Source organism: Chiloscyllium punctatum, chromosome 46 (assembly GCF_047496795.1).
Source record: "Chiloscyllium punctatum isolate Juve2018m chromosome 46, sChiPun1.3, whole genome shotgun sequence".
Classification (NCBI taxonomy): Eukaryota; Metazoa; Chordata; class Chondrichthyes; order Orectolobiformes; family Hemiscylliidae; genus Chiloscyllium; species Chiloscyllium punctatum.
The window spans coordinates 36904139-36921191 of NC_092784.1; the positions used below are offsets into that span (position 1 = coordinate 36904139).

At 47.5% G+C, this 17053-nt stretch overlaps 1 protein-coding gene across 1 annotated transcript in view; it reads left to right on the plus strand.

Moving 5' to 3' along the window:
- LOC140467957 (coiled-coil-helix-coiled-coil-helix domain-containing protein 5) overlaps window positions 1–17053 on the plus strand; it is a 42019-nt gene that overhangs the window by 4174 nt on the left and 20792 nt on the right. Inside the window, exon 3 of the mRNA XM_072564042.1 lies at window positions 12642–12793. Within this exon, the coding sequence (XP_072420143.1) occupies window positions 12642–12793 (152 nt within the window). The remainder of the gene's footprint in view (window positions 1–12641; window positions 12794–17053) is intronic.

Below are 17053 nucleotides of genomic sequence, written 5' to 3' on the forward strand. Positions count from 1 at the left end.
CAATTTGCTCCATTACATCTGTAATTTTTTTTATTCATTCATGGGATGAGGGTGCCACTGGCATGCCTTATTACCCATAAGGCAGCTAAGAGTCAATTACATTGCTATAGGTCTGGAGTCACATGTAGGATGGTAGATTCCTTGCCAAAAGGACATTAGTGAACCAGATAAACTTTTCCAACAATTTGCAATGGAGTTAAACTCTTACTTCCATATTTTACTGAGTTCCAATTATGCTATCTGTTGTGGTGAGGATTCGAACCTGGGTCCCTAGAACATTACCTAGGTTTCTGGATTAACACTCCAGCGATAATACCACTAGGCCATTGCCTCCCACGACATAAAATGTGTCTAATCCTGTGTTGTAATTTAATCAGGTTGAGACCTCATTGTTAGTTTGTCTGTGTGTTGACCCTGGCATGATGTCCAACGTTGTTGTTTGAACCAGGATAAGTCCGCTATAGAATCATAGAGTCCTGCAGAACAGAGACAGGCCCTTTGTCCAAACTGCTGCGAGCTGACTAAAACGATTTTTTTGGATTTGCAGTAAAGCCCAACATTCAACACTAAATTTTCTGTGCAAGTAATTTATAGCCTTTCAAGACTCAACATTAAGTTTGACAACTTCAGCCATGAACACCGTCCTCCATTTTGATTACGTTATCCTTTCCCCACCCCACCTATGTTTCGTTTGCTTGGTTTGTTCTTAGCTAAGCTAACCTATTCAAAGTTTGTGAGAAGATTTGTAGCTCGGGTGCTCGTTGTTGTGGTTTTGTTCGCCGAGCTGAGAATTTGTGGTTGCAGACGTTTCATCCCCTGTCTAGGTGACATCCTCAGTGCTTAGGAGCCTCCTGTGAAGCGCTTCTGTGATCTTTCCTCCAGCATTTATAGTGATTTGTATCTACCGCTTCCGGTTGTCAGTTTCAGCTGTCCACTGCAGTGGCCGGTATATTGGGTCCAGGTCGATGTGCTTATTGATAGAATCTGTGGATGAATGCCATGCGTCTAGGAATTCCCTGGCTGTTCTCTGTTTGGCTTGGCCTATAATAGTAGTGTTGTCCCAGTCGGACTCATGTTGCTTGTCATCTGCGTGTGTGGCTTCTAAGGATAGCTGGTCGTGTCGTTTCGTAGCTAGTTGGTGTTCATGGATGCAGACCGTTAGCTGTCTTCCTGTTTGTCCTATGTAGTGTTTTGTGCAGTCCTTGCATGGGATTTTGTACACTACATTGGTTTTGCTCATGTTGGGTATCGGGTCCTTTGTCCTGGTGAGTTGTTGTCTGAGAGTGGCTGTTGGTTTGTGTGCTGTTATGAGTCCTAGTGGTCGCAGTAGTCTGGCTGTCAGTTCGGAAATGCTCCTGATGTATGGTAGTGTGGCTAGTCCTTTGGGTTGCGGCATGTCCTCGTTCCGTTGTCTTTCCCTTAGGCATCTGTTGATGAAATTGCACGCAATTTTGGCGAATACATTGTATCGGTGTTGTTCTTCCTCTTTTTGCAGTTCTGGTGTGCTGCAGTGTGTTGTGGCCCTTTTGAATAGTGTCTTAATGCAACTTCTTTTGTGTGTGTTGGAGTGGTTGCTTTTGTAGTTCAGGACTTGGTCTGTGTGTGTGGCTTTCCTGTATACCTTTGTGGTGAATTCTCCGTTCGGTGTTCTCTGTACCATCACGTCTAAGAATGGGAGTTGGTTGTCCTTTTCTTCCTCTCTAGTGAATCGGATTCCTGTGAGTGTGGCATTGATGATCCGGTGTGTGTTCTCTATTTCTGTGTTTTTAATGATTACAAAGGTGTCATCCGCATACCTGACCCAGAGTTTGGGTTGAATTTGCGGTAAGACTGTCCAACAGCTAATCTCAGACAACAACTCACCAGGAGGAAGGACCCGATACCCAACATGAGTAAAACCAATAGGACTGATAAATTAAACTGCATTTATTTCAATGCAAGAGGCCTAACAGGGAAGGCAGGTGAGTTCAGGGCATGGTTAGGAACATGGGACTGGGATATCATAGCAATCAGAGAAACATGGTTCAGGGATGAACAGGACAGGCAATTTAATGTTCCAGGTTACAAATGCTACAGGAAGGACAGAAAGGAAGGCAAGAGAGGAAGCGGAATGGCATTTTTGATAAGGGATAGCATTAAAGCTGAGCCTGAGCCTGACACTGTGGCAAAGAAGGGAAGAGGGCAGAATAGAAAAGTACTCGTGGTAGGGGACTCGATAGTTAGGGGAATCGACAGGAGATTTTGTGGTCAGGATCGGGATTCCCGGAAGGTACGTTGCCTCCCTGGTGCCAGGGTCCGGGACGTCTCCGATCGGGTGTATAAGGTTCTAAAAGGGGAGGGCGAACAGCTAGAAAACGTGTTACATATTGGCACTAATGATATAGCCAGGAAAAGGATCGAGGATATAAAAAGTGATTTCAAGGAGTTAGGATGGAAGCTGCAAAGGACGAACAAAGTAGTATTCTGTAGTTTACTACCGGTGCCACGAGATAGCGAGGCGAGGAACAGGGAGAGGGCGCAGCTTAACACGTGGCTGCACAGTTGGTGTAGGAGGGAGGGCTTCAGATATGTAGATAATTGGGATGCCTTCTGGGGAAGGTGGGACCTGTACAAGAAGGACGGGTTGCATCTGAACTGGAAGGGGACCAATGTCCTGGATGGAAGGTTTGCTCGAGTAGTTCAGGAGGGTTTAAACTAGTATGGCAGGGGGGTGGGAACCTGAGCTATATACCGGAGGTGAGAGTTGATGCAGATGAGGCAATAGCAAGAGGTAGCACAGCCAGTGGGAAGGAATTTCCTGGGAAGGAAACAAGGGATCAGTTAAAGTGTGTTTGCTTTAACGCAAGGAGTATCAGGAATAAAAGTGACAAACTTAGAGCATGGATCAGTACCTGGTGCTATGATGTTGTGGCCATAACAGAGACATGGGTTTCTCAGGGGCAGGAATGGTTGCTGGATGTTCCAGGGTTTAGAACATTTAAAAAGAATAGGGAGGGGGGATAAAAGAGGAGGGGGTGTAGCACTGCTAATCAGAGAGGGTATCACAGCTACAGAAGCTTCCATTGTCGAGGAAGATCTGCCTACTGAGGCAGTATGGGTGGAAATTAGGAACAGCAAGGGAGCTCTCACCTCTTTAGGGGTTTACTACAGGCCCCCCAATAGCAGCAGGGAGATGGAAGAAAGCATAGCTCGGCAGATTTTGGAAAAGTGTGGACGTAGTAGGGTTGTTGTAATGGGTGACTTTAACTTTCCCAATATTGATTGGAACCTCCTTCGAGCAGAGATTTGAATGGAGCTGTTTTTGTAAGGTGTGTTCAGGAGGGTTTCCTAACTCAGTACGTTGACAGGCCAACAAGGGGAGAGGCCATTCTAGATTTGGTGCTCGGCAATGAGCCGGGGCAGGTATCAGATCTTGTGGTGGGAGAGCATTTTGGTGATAGTGACCACAACTGCCTCACATTCTACATAGCTATGGAGAAGGAGAGGATTAGGCAAAATGGGAGGATATTTAATTGGGGAAGAGGAAACTATGATGCAGTTAGACATGAGTTAGGAAGCATGGATTGGGAGCAATTGTTCCATGGTAAAGGCACTATAGACATGTGTAGACTGTTTAAGGAAGAGTTGTTGCAAGTGATGAATAAATATGTCCCTCTGAGACAGGCAGGAAGTGGTAAGATAAAGGAACCTTGGATGACGAGAGTGGTGGAGCTTCTCGTCAAAAGGAAAAAGGTAGCTTACGTAAGGTGGAGGAAGCTGGGGTCAAGCTCAGCTCTACAGGATTACAGGCAGGCAAGGAAGGAGCTCAAAAATGGTCTGAGGAGAGCCAGGAGGGGACACGACAAAGGCTTGGCAGAACGGATTAGGGAGAACACAAAGACATTTTACACTTATGTGAGGAATAAGAGAATGGTCAAAGAAACAGTAGGCCCGATCAGGGATAGCATAAGGAATTTGTGTGTGGAGTCTGAGGAGGTAGGGAAAGCCCCAAATGAGTTTTTTGCTTCTGTCTTTACGAAAGAAACGAACTTTGTAGTGAATGAAACCTTTGAAGAGCATGTGTGCATGCTGGAGTGGATAGAGGTAGAGGAAGCTGATGTGCTGAAAATTTTGTCAAACATTAAGATTGACATGCCGCCAGGCCCGGACCAGATTTGTCCTCGGCTGCTTTGGGAAACGAGAAATGCAATTGCTTCGCCACTTGCGAAGATCTTTTCATCCTCGCTCTCCACTGGAGTCGTACCTGAGGACTGGAGAGAGGCAAATGTAATTCCTCTCTTCAAGAAAGGAAATAGGGAAATCCCCGGCAATTACACACCAGTAAGTCTCATGTCTGTCATCTGCAAGGTGTTAGAAAGGATTGAGGGCTAGGATTTATGACCATCTGGAAGAGCATGGCTTGATTAAATGCAGTCAACACGGCTTTGTGAGAGGCAGGTCATACGTCACAAACCTTATCGAGTTCTTTGAGGATGTGACTAGAAAAGTTGATGAGGGTTGAGCTGTGGATGTGTATATGGACTTGAGCAAGGCATTTGATAAGGTTCCCGATGGTAGTGTCATTCAGAAGGTCCGGAGGAATGGGATTCAGGGGAACATAGCTATCTGGATACAGAATTGGCTGGTCGACAGAAGACAGCGAGTGGTAGTAGAAGGAAAATATTCTGCCTGGAAGTCTGTGGTGAGTGGTATTCCACAGGGCTCTGTCCTTGGGCCTCTACTGTTTGTAATTTTTATTAATGACTTTTATGAGGGCATTGAAGGATGGGTCAGCAAGTTTGCAGATGACACAAAGGTTGGAGGTGTCGTTGACAGTATAGAGGGCTGTTGTAGGCTGCAGCGGGACATTGACAGGATGCAGAGATGGGCTGAGAGGTGGCAGATGGAGTTCAACCTGGATAAATGCGAGGTGATGCATTTTGGAAGGTCGAATTTGAAAGCTGAGTACAGGATTAAGGATAGGATTCTTGGTAGTGTGGAGGAACAGAGGGATCTTGGTGTGCAGGTACATAGATCCCTTAAAATGGCCATCCAAGTGGACAGGGTTGTTAAGAAAGCATATGGTGTTTTGGCTTTCATTAACAGGGGCATTGAGTTTAAGAGTCGTGAGATCTTGTTGCAGCTCTATAAAACTTTGGTTAGACCGCACTTGGAATACTGTGTCCAGTTCTGGTCACCCTATTATAGGAAAGATGGGGATGCTTTGGAGCGGGTTCAGAGGAGGTTTACCAGGATGCTGCCTGGACTGGAGGGCTTATCTTATAAGGAAAGGTTGACTGAGCTCAGACTTTTTTCATTGGAGAAAAGGAGGAGAAGAGGGGACCTAATTGAGGTATACAAGGTAATGAGAGGCATAGATAGAGTCGATAGCCAGAGACTACTTCTCAGGGCAGAAATGACTAATACGAGGGGTCATAGTTTTAAGCTGGTTGGAGAAAAGTAAAGAGGGGATGTCAGAGGTGGGTTCTTTACACAGAGAGTTGTGAGAGCATGGAATGCGTTGCCAGCAGCAGTTGTGGAGGCAAGGTCATTGAAGACATTTAAGAGACTACTGGACATGCATATGGTCACAAAAATTTGAGGGTGCATACACGAGGATCAGTGGTTGGCACAACAACGTGGGCTGAAGGGCTTGTTTTGTGCTGTATTGTTCTATGTTCTAAAGCTGTACTGAGAGAGGATATTCCTGAAATATATCCAGGAAAGTTATTTGAGTGGAACTGAGAAATAAGAAAGGGATAATCACTTTATTGGGATTATATTATAGATCCCCTTATAGTCAGAAGGAAATTGAGAAACAAATTTGTAAGGCGATCTCAATTATCTGTAAGAATAATAGGGTGTTATGGTAGGGGATTTTAACTTTCCAAACATAGATTGGGACTGCCATAGTGTTAAGGGTTTAGATAGAGAGGAATTTGTTAAGTGTGTACAAGACAATTTTCTGATTCATGTGGATGTGGATGTACCTACTAGAGAAGGTGCAAAACTTGATCTACTCTTGGGAAATAAGGCAGGGCAAGTGACTGAGGTGTCAGTGGGGGAACACTTTGGGGCCAGCGACCATAATTCTATTAGTTTTAAAATAGTGATGGAAAAGGATAGACCAGATCTAAAAGTTGAAGGAAGGAAGGAAGGCTGATTTTGACAGTATGAGGCAAGAACTTTCAAAAGCTGACTGGGGGCAGATATTTGCAGATAAAGGAGCGGCTGGAAAATGGGACGCCTTCAGAAATGAGATAACGATAGTCCAGAGAAAGGATTTTCCTGAAAGGGAAGACTGGTACATATAGGGAATGCTGGATGACGAAAGAAATTGAGGGTTTGGTTTAGTAAAAGAAGGAAGCATATGTCAGGTATAGACAGGATAGGTCGAGTGAATACTTTGAAGAGTATGAAGGCAGTAGGAGTATATTTAAGATGGAAATCAGGAGGGCAAAAAGGGGACATGAGATAGCTTTGGCAAATAGGGTTAAGGAGAATCCAAAGGGCTTTTACAAACACATTAAGGAGAAAAGGGTAACTAGGGAGGGATTAGGACCCCTCAGAGATTAGCAAGACTGCCTTTTGCGTAGCCGCAGGATATGGGGGAGATACAAGATACGACTGTGGAAAAGGATATGGAAGGAATAAAATGTAGGGAAATAGGTGGTGACATCTTAAAAATGTCCATATTACAGAGGAGGAAGTGCTAGATGTCTTGAAACGCATAAAAATGGATAAATCTCCAGGACCTGATCAGGTGTACCCTAGAACTCTGTGGGAAGCTAGGGAAGTTATTGCTGGGCCTTTTGCTGAGATATTTCTATCATTAATAGTCACAGGTGAGTGCCAGAAGACTGGAAGTTGGCTAACGTGGTGCCACTATTTAAGAAAGTTGGTAAGGACAAGCCAGGGAACGATACACCAGTGAGCCTGATGTCGTTGGTGGACAAGTTGTTGGCGGCATCCTGAGAGACAGGATGGACATGTATTTGGAAAGACAAGGACTGATTAGGGATAGTCAACATGGCTTTGTGCATGGGAAATCATGTCTCACAAACTTGATTGAGTTTTTTGAGGAAGTAACAAAAGGATTGATGAGGGCAGAGGGATAGATGTGATCTATATGGGCTTCTGTAAGGCGTACGACAAGGTTCCCCATAGGAGACTGGTGAGCAAGGTTAGATCTCATGGAATACGGGGAGAACTAGCCATTAGGAAACTAGCCATTGGAGGTGTAGTGGACAGCGAAGAGGGTTGCCTCAGATTACAACAGGATCTTGATCAGGTGGGCCAATGGGCTGAGAAGTGGCAGATGAAATTTAATGTAAATAAATGTGAGGTTCTGCATTTTGGGAAAACAAATCTTAGCAGGCTTTATACACTTAATGGGAAGGTCCTAGGGTGTATTGCTGAACAAAGAGACCTTGGAGTGCAGGTTCATAGCTCCTTGAAAGTAGAGTCGTAGGTAGATAGGATAGTGAAGAAGGCGTTTGGTATGCTTTCCTTTATTGGTCAGAGTATTGAGTACAGGAGTTGGGAGGTCGTGTTGTGGCTGTACAGGATGTTGGTTAGGGCACTTTTGGAATATTGCCTGCAGTTCTGGTCTCCTTCCTATTGGAAGGATGTTATGAAACTTGAAAAGGTTCAGAAAAGATTTACAAGCAAGTTACCAGAGTTGGAGGAATTGAGCTATAGGGAGAGGTTGAAGAGGCTAGGGCTGTTTTCCCTGGAGTGTCTGAGGGCTGAGGAGCCACCTTATAGAGGCTTATAAAATCATGAAGGGTGTGGATAGGATAAATAGACAAGGTCTTTTCCCTGGGGTGGGGGAGTCCAGAACTAGAGGACATAAGTTTAGGGTGAGAGGGGAAAAATGTAAAAGAGACCTAAGGGGCAACGTTTTCATGCAGAGGATGGTACGTATATGGAATGAGCTGCCAGAGGAAGTGGTACAATTGCAACCTTTACAAGGCATGTGGATGGGTATATGAATAAGAAGGGTTTAGAGGGATACGGGGCAGGTGCTGGCAGGTGGGACTAGATTGAGTTGGGATATTCAGTCGGCATGGACGAGTTGGACCGAAGGGTCTGTTTCTGTGCTAGGTCTCTATAACTCTATGACTATAAGAGCACCTTCCAAGTTTGTGACCTCTGCCACCTGCAAGAACAAGGGCAGATGTTTCACAGGGACTGCACAGCTTTCATGTTCCTTTCCAAGTGTCTCATCATTCCTCCTTGGATAAGTATCATTGTTTCTTCATTGTTGGGTCAAAATCCAGTGCAATGGTCCATAAGGTGGCTCAGCATCACCTTCTTGCAAGCAATTTAGGATGGACAACAAATGATGGCCTTGATGATGAGAGCCAGGTACCATGAATGAATAAAAAAGAACAGGAAACCATGAGCATCTAGAAAGTTTTCTTTAAATATTTGCAACATGTGCAACAGAAGCATCAAAGGTTTCGTTTGTAGTTGTTCTGTTTAATGCAGGGAAATTCAGGATTACAGAGAGGGGGTGGGTCTGCATGGGATGCACTTTGGAAATGTGATTTGTGAAACATTGGAGAGGTCGGTCATCACATTTAAGGGGAGACTGCAAAAGTCCGCAAAGGGAAAATAGAAGAAAAGGTTATGTTAGTAGGAATGAAATGAAATAGTGTGGGCAGAAGCTGAAACACCAGCTTAGACCAATTTGTGGACATAGCTGGGCAATTTTATACATAGTCAGGTAGATCTTGGTGTTGTAGTATACTGAACAGCTTGGCTCGAAGTGCAGCTGTTTCTGGAGTACAAGTCCTCAGTACTATTATTGGAATGGGTGAATAGTGTTGGCAGTATTTACTGTCATCTGCCATTTTTTGGTATCGTGCGGATTGAATTTAATTGGCTGAAGACTGGTATCTGATGAGCTGGGGACACCAGAAGGAAACTAAGTTGAGCTTCATTTAGCAGTTCCGGCTGAAGATAAATACAAAATATTCAACTTTGTCCTTTTTCCCTGGGGTGCTGACCTCCCCCATTGTTGGCTTCTCTTTTACAAAGCCATGTTGACTCTGCCCGTTTCACTAAAGGTTTCCAAGTACCCTGCTGTAATTTCCTTAAAAGCTTCTGGCATTATCTCTCAGGCAGATACTGGGCTACCTGGCCTGTACTTACCTGCTTTGAGTTGTCATCTGACATTCCAGAATCAAAAGTGTTCTGGAAAATTACATCCAATGCTATCCCTGAAGCCACTTCTTTCAGGACCCGAGGATGAAGTCTGACAGGGACTGACTTGTCAACCTGTAATTGTAATATTTCCCTTGGTATTTGGGGTTTAAAATTCACTTTTTGCTTTGGAGCTAGTGCACAATTACTGCATATCCCCATTTTTGTTTTTGAAATATAGAAAACAGATGCAGGAGTATGTCGGTCACCCTTCACTTCTGCTGTGCTATTCAACATGATCAATGCTTGATGGTTCAATTCAGTCCCCTGTTCCCACTTTGTCCTCATACCATTTGATCTCTTTAGTCCTACGAACGAAATGCAACTCCTTGCAATCATTCAATGTTTTGATCTCAACCACTTTCAGGGGCAGAAAATTCCACAGGCTCACCATTCTCTCCTTGTCCCAGCCCTAAATGGTCTATACCATAGTATGATTTAGTATTTCTTGCACTTCCCAAAGATGTTGCTGCCCTTTTTCCCTGTAGGTTTTCTGTAAATTGTTTTCCTTCTATTTTGGGCCAGCTTATATACTACATATGTGTCCTTGTAGATCTTGCTTAGTTATTATTCATTGCTTAGAGTTCCATTATTATTCTTTCACGATTTAGAGGAGCCAATATTGGACTAGGGTGGACAAAGTTAAAAATCACACAACATCAGGTTATGATCCAACTAGCTTTAAAAGCACTGCTTCTTCATTAGGTGGTTGTCTGTCATGTAATGACTGTCACCTAAGAATTTGCTGTTGGGTTTAATTAATAAAATGGCCTTTTTTAGGGAGGTGCGAACGAGTAGAGAGTCTCGATCTCCACCAGTTCTTAGATTCTCAACTTTTCTAGGCCAAGTAGCTCAACACCATCCAGGGCAAGCAGTCTACGTGTTTGTCATCCTGTCCAACACCTTCAAGATACATTCACACCACCATGCAGCAGCTCATTCCTTTGACAGCATCTTCCAAGCCTGTGATCTTGAACGTCGGGAAGAACAAAGGCCACAGGAGCATGGGAGCAATGCTCCCTTCCAAGTTGCACACCATCCTGACTTGAAAGGACTGTGGGTGTTCCTACACCATATGGACTGCAGCGGTCCACAAAGGCTGCTTACCACCATCTTAAAGGCAACTGGAAGTGGGCAATAACTACCAAATCCAGTGAACGATAATGAGCGTGAATAATTTTTAAAAAGATTGCAATAAACCAAGAAGCACTTCTTTCATACATTGGTGGTGTAAAGATGGAATTCCCTCCTCCAGAAAGCTATGGGCACCGGGGCAAATGAATTATTCAATGAGATTGATAGATTCTCATTGGGTTGTGTGTTAAAGAGTTGGTTGGTTAGTGTGAACTGCAGGACAGCCTGGTTCAACCCCTGCCCAGGCAGTTCTTCTATAACGTGCGTTTCATCAGCGTGAATTGGCTATAAAGTGCTTGATGAAGTTGTGTACATAACACGAACAATCTGCTGAGTGGCTATAGCTGGTTTTCCGTAGCAGTTTCCCATTGCATGATTTTCTGTAGCGTGGGATTGCAGAGGAACACAATTGTCGTGTTATAGCAGAATTACCTGTACCAGCTGACTGATAACAATTAGCAATCGTCTTACAACCAGGACACAATGTGACAAGCGAGTATAATATTAAGCAAAAGGGAGTGACCTCAATAAATTGATTTGAGTTCAAAAAGGCTTGCGTACAAATTCAGCAGGTGATATGGAAGGCAAATGGAATATTGGCCTTTATTGTAAAGTGGATGTCGTATAAAAATATGGACATCACAACTGGAATCCTGTGAGCAATTTTGGTTTCCAAATCAAAGGAAAATTATACTGGCATTGGAGGCAGTCCAGAGAAGGTTCAGTCGGAGGCCCTGAGATTGGAGGGACTGCCTTATGAGGAGAAGTGGAGTGGGTTAGGTCTCTATTCATTGTTGTTTAGAAGAATGAAAGGTGATCTTATTGAAACATGGAAGATTCTTAGTGGTTTGTATGGTAGATGCAGAAGGGTTGTTTTTCCAGCATAAGAGAGTCTAGGATCAGAGGGCTCAAGGTGGATCAGTGGTTAGCACTGCTGCCTGACAGCGCCAGGGACCTGGGTTCAATTCCCGCCTCGAGCGACTGTCTGTAGAGAGTTTGCACATTCTCCCCGTGTCTGCATGGGTTTCCTCCGGGTGCTCTGGTTTCCTCCCGTAGTCCAGAGATGTGAAGGTTAGATGAGTTGGCCATTGCTAAATTGCACATAGTGTTCAGGGATGTTTAGGTTAGGCATCAGTCAGGGGAGACATAAGGTAATAGGGGTAGGGGAATGGGTCTGGCTGGGATACTCTTTGGAATGTCAGTGTGGACTTGTTGGGCCAAAGGGCCTGTTTCCACACCGTAGGGATTCTATGAGGTGAGATAATCCCAGAGTAAGGGGTTGGACTTTTAAACAGCGATGAGAAGTTTCTTCTCTAGGACAGTAGTGAATCTGTGGAATTATTTGTGGTAAAAGCTGGGTCATTAAGTATATTCAAAGCTGATGGACTGATTTTTAATCAGTCAGGGAATTGAGGGTTATGGGGAAATTCAGGAAATGAATTGAGAATGACTGGATCAGCCATGGTTGCATTGAACGACAGAGCAGACTCAGTGGACTGAATGGCTTGATTCTGCTCTTGCATCTATGTCCTCATACGGCATCTCGACCTGTTGCTATCAGCTTACCTTCAATCTAGCATATGCAGTCAGGATTTTACAGAGTCACAAAATGCAAAAAATTGCTTTCACACTGAGGGATTTACAAGCCATCATCTGCCCTCTTGGGCTTGGGGATATATCAAAGAAGCAGGCCTGTCTGTATTCACTTAAAGGCTGGATGTTCCACAGAAGCCTAACTTCGAGTGAACAAAATCCAGAGCACTCCTGCTTGCCTTTTGGCAACAGTCTCAGAACAGAATAGGTGAAAGTTTGGAAACCAATTTCTTGATGGACTTTGTGCTTTGAGGTGTGCAGCACGGGTTGGTGACAGGAAATTGATTGGAGAATTGGGGGAAACACCTTAGAGAGCAAGAATCCAACAATATATGCACAGATGGCAGCAGGAGGTAGAATTTAGCGGGCGTTCTATGGAATTTTAAAATGGAAGTGAGCAGGGAGACACCTATGTTACCCCATTTGCTGCAAATCGCAAGGCTAATGAAAACAGAACTGACTGAGGCAACGCTAGGAAAACCATTGTTTACCCAGAGGGGAAGACAGTAAATTCTTTGAACAAAATTAAATTGGTAAGTTGATCAATAATGACTTGAGATATCTATTGGTGTGGCAGACCACTGTGACTTTGTGTAGGGCTCTAATATTCCTGAAGTATTCCAGAGATGATCCCATCTAATGGTTATACCTGGCCAGACCTCCACAAAATTGAAGCTGCCTCCTGCGATGAGATGTCAGAACTGACCTGTTGTCTCTTCTTACAGCCCAGTCATTCAGAAGATCCGTGCAGAATGTGCAGAGCCCTTCCTGGCTTTTGAACAGTGTTTGAAGCAGAATCAATCTTCTGTGGTGAATTGCACGGACCATGTCAATGAGTTCCTGGCCTGTGCAGAGAAGGTCAAAATGCCAGCTTTAGGTAAAAAAAAATTCTCTAACTCAAAGATTTAACAATTCTGCCAAAGCTCAGTAAATACAATGATACAGTCTATTACTGCACATGTGTAACAAACACAATTTAAATTATCTTTGCATCAAATCTTTTCCACTCTTTCATCTTCTAATCAGAAGTTTACACTCCACTGTGGTGCTTGGGAATTCTTCATTGTCAGAGATATCATCTTTTGGATAGAGGCACCATTGTAACAACTTGGTGAATTTGAAATTGCAGTTCTTCAGGACGGCCGTACAAACATTCAACTTAAGAGCAACATTAGGCCACAGAAGTCTTTGAGTCTTCTCCTCTGTTTAATAATATCACAGCTCATTTGATTCCAACCTTGACTCCATATTTCTGCTTACCCCAAATAATCTTTCCCCCTTTTTCTGACCAAGAATCTTATATAACTGTGCCTTTAAAATATTCAAAGGTTCGGCCTCTACTTAGAGTCACGGAAACAGATCCTTCGGTCCAACTAGTCTATGCCGAACATAATTCCAAGCTAGTCCCACCTTGCTGCTCTGGCCCATATTCCTCTAAAGCTTTCCTAGTCACATACTTACAATTTTAAAAGGCATTTAGCTAACTGTGCCCACATCCACCACTTCCTCAGAAAGTACATTCCATACGCAAACCACCCTCTGCGTTAAAAAAAATTCCAACTCATGTTCTTTTTTAAATCTCTCCCTTCTCACCTTAAAAGTATTCCCCTGGTCTTGAAATCCCCCATTCTAGGGAAGAGACATCTGCCATTGACCTACCTATACCCCTCTGAGGTCGCTACTAAACCCAGTAATAAAAGTCCAAGCCTATCCAACCTTTCTTTATAACTCAATTCTTCTGTACCCAGCAGCATCCTGATACGGAGGGAGGGTGAGGGAGAGAGACAGAGTGTGTGAGGAAGGGAGGGGGAGAGAGAGAGAGAGAGAGAGAGTGTGTGTGTGTGTGAGGGAGGGAGGGGGAGAGAGAGAGAGAGTGTGTGTGTGTGTGAGGGAGGGAGGGGGAGAGAGAGAGAGAGAGTGTGTGTGTGTGAGGGAGGGAGGGGGAGAGAGAGAGAGTGTGTGTGTGAGGGATGGAGGGGGAGAGAGAGAGAGAGAGAGAGAGTGTGTGAAGGAGGGAGGGAGAGAGAGAGTGTGTGAAGGAGGGAGGGGGGGGAGAAAGAGTGTGTGAAGGAGGGAGGGGGAGAGAGAGAGTGTGTGAGGGAGGGAGGGGGAGAGAGAGCGTGAGGGAGGGGGGAGAGAGAGAATGTGTGAGGGAGGGAGAGAGAGAGTGTGTGAAGGAGGGAGGGGGAGAGAGAGAGTGTGTGAGGGAGGGAGGGGGGGAGAGAGAGTGTGTGAGGGAGGGAGGGGGGGAGAGAGAGTGTGTGAGGGAGGGAGGGGGGAGAGAGAGTGTGTGAGGGAGGGAGGGGGGGAGAGAGAGTGTGTGAGGGAGGGAGGGGGGGAGAGAGAGAGTGTGTGTGTGAGGGAGGGAGGGGGGGAGAGAGAGAGAGGAGAGAGAGAGAGTGTGTGAGGAGGGAGGGGGGAGAGAGAGAGTGTGTGAGGAGGGAGGGGGGGAGAGAGAGTGTGAGAGGGAGGGGGGAGAGAGAGAGTGTGTGAGGGAGGGAGGGGGGGAGAGAGAGTGTGTGAGGGAGGGGAGGGGGGAGAGAGAGAGTGTGTGAGGGAGGGAGGGGGGAGAGAGAGTGTGAGGAGGAGGGGAGAGAGAGTGTGTGTGAGGGAGGGGGAGAGAGAGAGTGTGTGTGAGGGAGGGAGGGGGAGAGAGAGTGTGAGGAGGGAGGGGAGAGAGATGTGAGGAGGAGGGGGAGAGAGAGAGTGTGTGAGGGAGGGAGGGGGAGAGAGAGAGAGTGTGTGAGGGAGGGAGGGGGAGAGAGAGAGAGAGAGAGTGTGTGAGGGAGGGAGGGGGAGGAGAGAGAGAGAGAGTGTGTGTGGGAGGGAGGGGGGGAGAGAGAGAGTGTGTGTGAGGGAGGGAGGGGGAGAGAGGGAGAGAGTGTGTGTGAGGGAGGGAGGGGGGAGAGAGAGAGAGTGTGTGTGTGGAGGGAGGGGGAGAGAGAGAGAGAGTGTGTGAGGAGGGAGGGGGAGAGAGAGAGAGAGAGAGTGTGTGTGGGAGGAGGGGGAGAGAGAGAGAGAGTGTGTGTGGGAGGGAGGGGAGAGAGAGAGAGAGAGTGTGTGTGGGAGGGAGGGGGAGAGAGAGAGAGAGAGTGTGTGTGGGAGGGAGGGGGAGAGAGAGAGAGAGTGTGTGTGGGAGGGAGGGGGGGAGAGAGAGAGAGAGTGTGTGTGGGAGGGAGGGGGAGAGAGAGAGAGTGTGTGTGGGAGGGAGGGGGAGAGAGAGAGAGTGTGTGTGGGAGGGAGGGGGAGAGAGAGTGTGGGAGGGAGGGGGAGAGAGAGTGTGTGGGAGGGAGGGGGAGAGAGAGAGTGTGTGTGTGGGAGGGAGGGGGAGAGAGTGTGTGTGGGAGGGAGGGGGAGAGAGAGAGTGTGTGTGGGAGGGAGGGGGAGAGAGAGAGAGTGTGTGTGGGAGGGAGGGGGAGAGAGAGAGAGTGTGTGTGGGAGGGAGGGGAGAGAGAGAGAGAGTGTGTGTGGGAGGGAGGGGGAGAGAGAGAGAGTGTGTGTGGGAGGGAGGGGGAGAGAGAGAGAGTGTGTGTGGGAGGGAGGGGGAGAGAGAGAGAGTGTGTGTGGGAGGGAGGGGGAGAGAGAGAGAGAGTGTGTGTGTGTGGGAGGGAGGGGGAGAGAGAGAGAGAGTGCGTGTGTGTGGGAGGGAGGGGAGAGAGAGAGAGAGTGAGTGTGTGTGGGAGGGAGGGGGAGAGAGAGAGTGGTGTGTGTGGGAGGGAGGGGGAGGGAGAGAGAGAGTGTGGGAGGGAGAGGGAGAGAGAGAGAGTGTGTGAGGGATGGGAGGGGGAGAGAGAGAGAGAGTGTGTGTGAGGGAGGGAGAGAGAGAGTTTGTGAGGGTGGGAGGGGGAGAGAGAATGTGTAGGGAGGGAGGGGGAGAGAGAAGAGAGAGTGTGTGAGGGAGGGAGGGGGAGAGAGAAAGAGAGTGTGTGTGTGTGGGAGGGAGGGGGAGAGAGAGAGAGAGTGCGTGTGTGTGGGAGGGAGGGGAGAGAGAGAGAGAGTGCGTGTGTGTGGGAGGGAGGGGAGAGAGAGAGAGAGTGCGTGTGTGTGGGAGGGAGGGGGAGAGAGAGAGTGCGTGTGTGTGGGAGGGAGGGGGAGGGAGAGAGAGAGTGTGGGAGGGAGAGGGAGAGAGAGAGTGTGTGAGGGATGGAGGGGAGAGAGAGAGAGAGAGGGAGGGAGGGGGAGAGAGAGAGAGAGAGTGTGTGTGAGGGAGGGAGAGAGAGAGTTTGTGAGGGTGGGAGGGGAGAGAGAATGTGTAAGGGAGGGAGGGGGAGAGAGAAAGAGAGAGTGCGTGAGGGAGGGAGGGGGAGAGAGAAAGAGAGAGTGTGTGTGGGAGGGAGGGGGAGAGAGAGAGTGTGTGTGGGAGAGAGGGGGAGAGAGAGAGTGTGTGTGGGAGGGAGGGGGAGAGAGAGAGAGAGTGTGTGTGAGGGAGGGAGAGAGAGAGTTTGTGAGGGTGGGAGGGGGAGAGAGAGAGAGTGTGTGTGGGAGGGAGGGAGAGAGAGAGTGTGGGAGGGAGAGGGAGAGAGAGTGTGTGAGGGATGGAGGGGGAGAGAGAGTGTGTGAGGGAGGGAGGGGAGAGAGAGAGTGTGTGAGGGAGGGAGGGGGAGAGAGAGAGAGTGTGTGAGGGAGGAGGGGGAGAGAGAGAGAGTGTGTGAGGGAGGGAGGGGAGAGAGAGAGAGTGTGTGAGGGAGGGAGGGGGAGAGAGAGTGTGTGAGGGAGGAGGGGGAGAGAGAGTGTGTGTGAGGGAGGGAGGGGGAGAGAGAGTGTGTGTGAGGGAGGGAGGGGGAGAGAGAGTGTGTGTGAGGGAGGGAGGGGGAGAGAGAGTGTGTGTGAGGAGGGAGGGGAGAGAGAGTGTGTGAGAGGGAGGGAGGGGAGAGAGAGTGTGTGAAGGAGGGAGGGGGGAGAGAGAGAGTGTGTGTGGGAGGGAGGGGGAGAGAGAGAGAGAGAGAGTGTGTGTGGGAGGGAGGGGGAGGGAGAGAGAGAGAGTGTGTGTGGGAGGGAGGGGGGGAGAGAGAGAGTGTGTGTGTGGGAGGGAGGGGGAGAGAGGGAGAGTGTGTGTGTGTGGGAGGGAGGGGGAGAGAGAGAGAGAGTGTGTGTGTGGGAGGGAGGGGGAGAGAGAGAGAGAGAGAGTGTGTGTAGG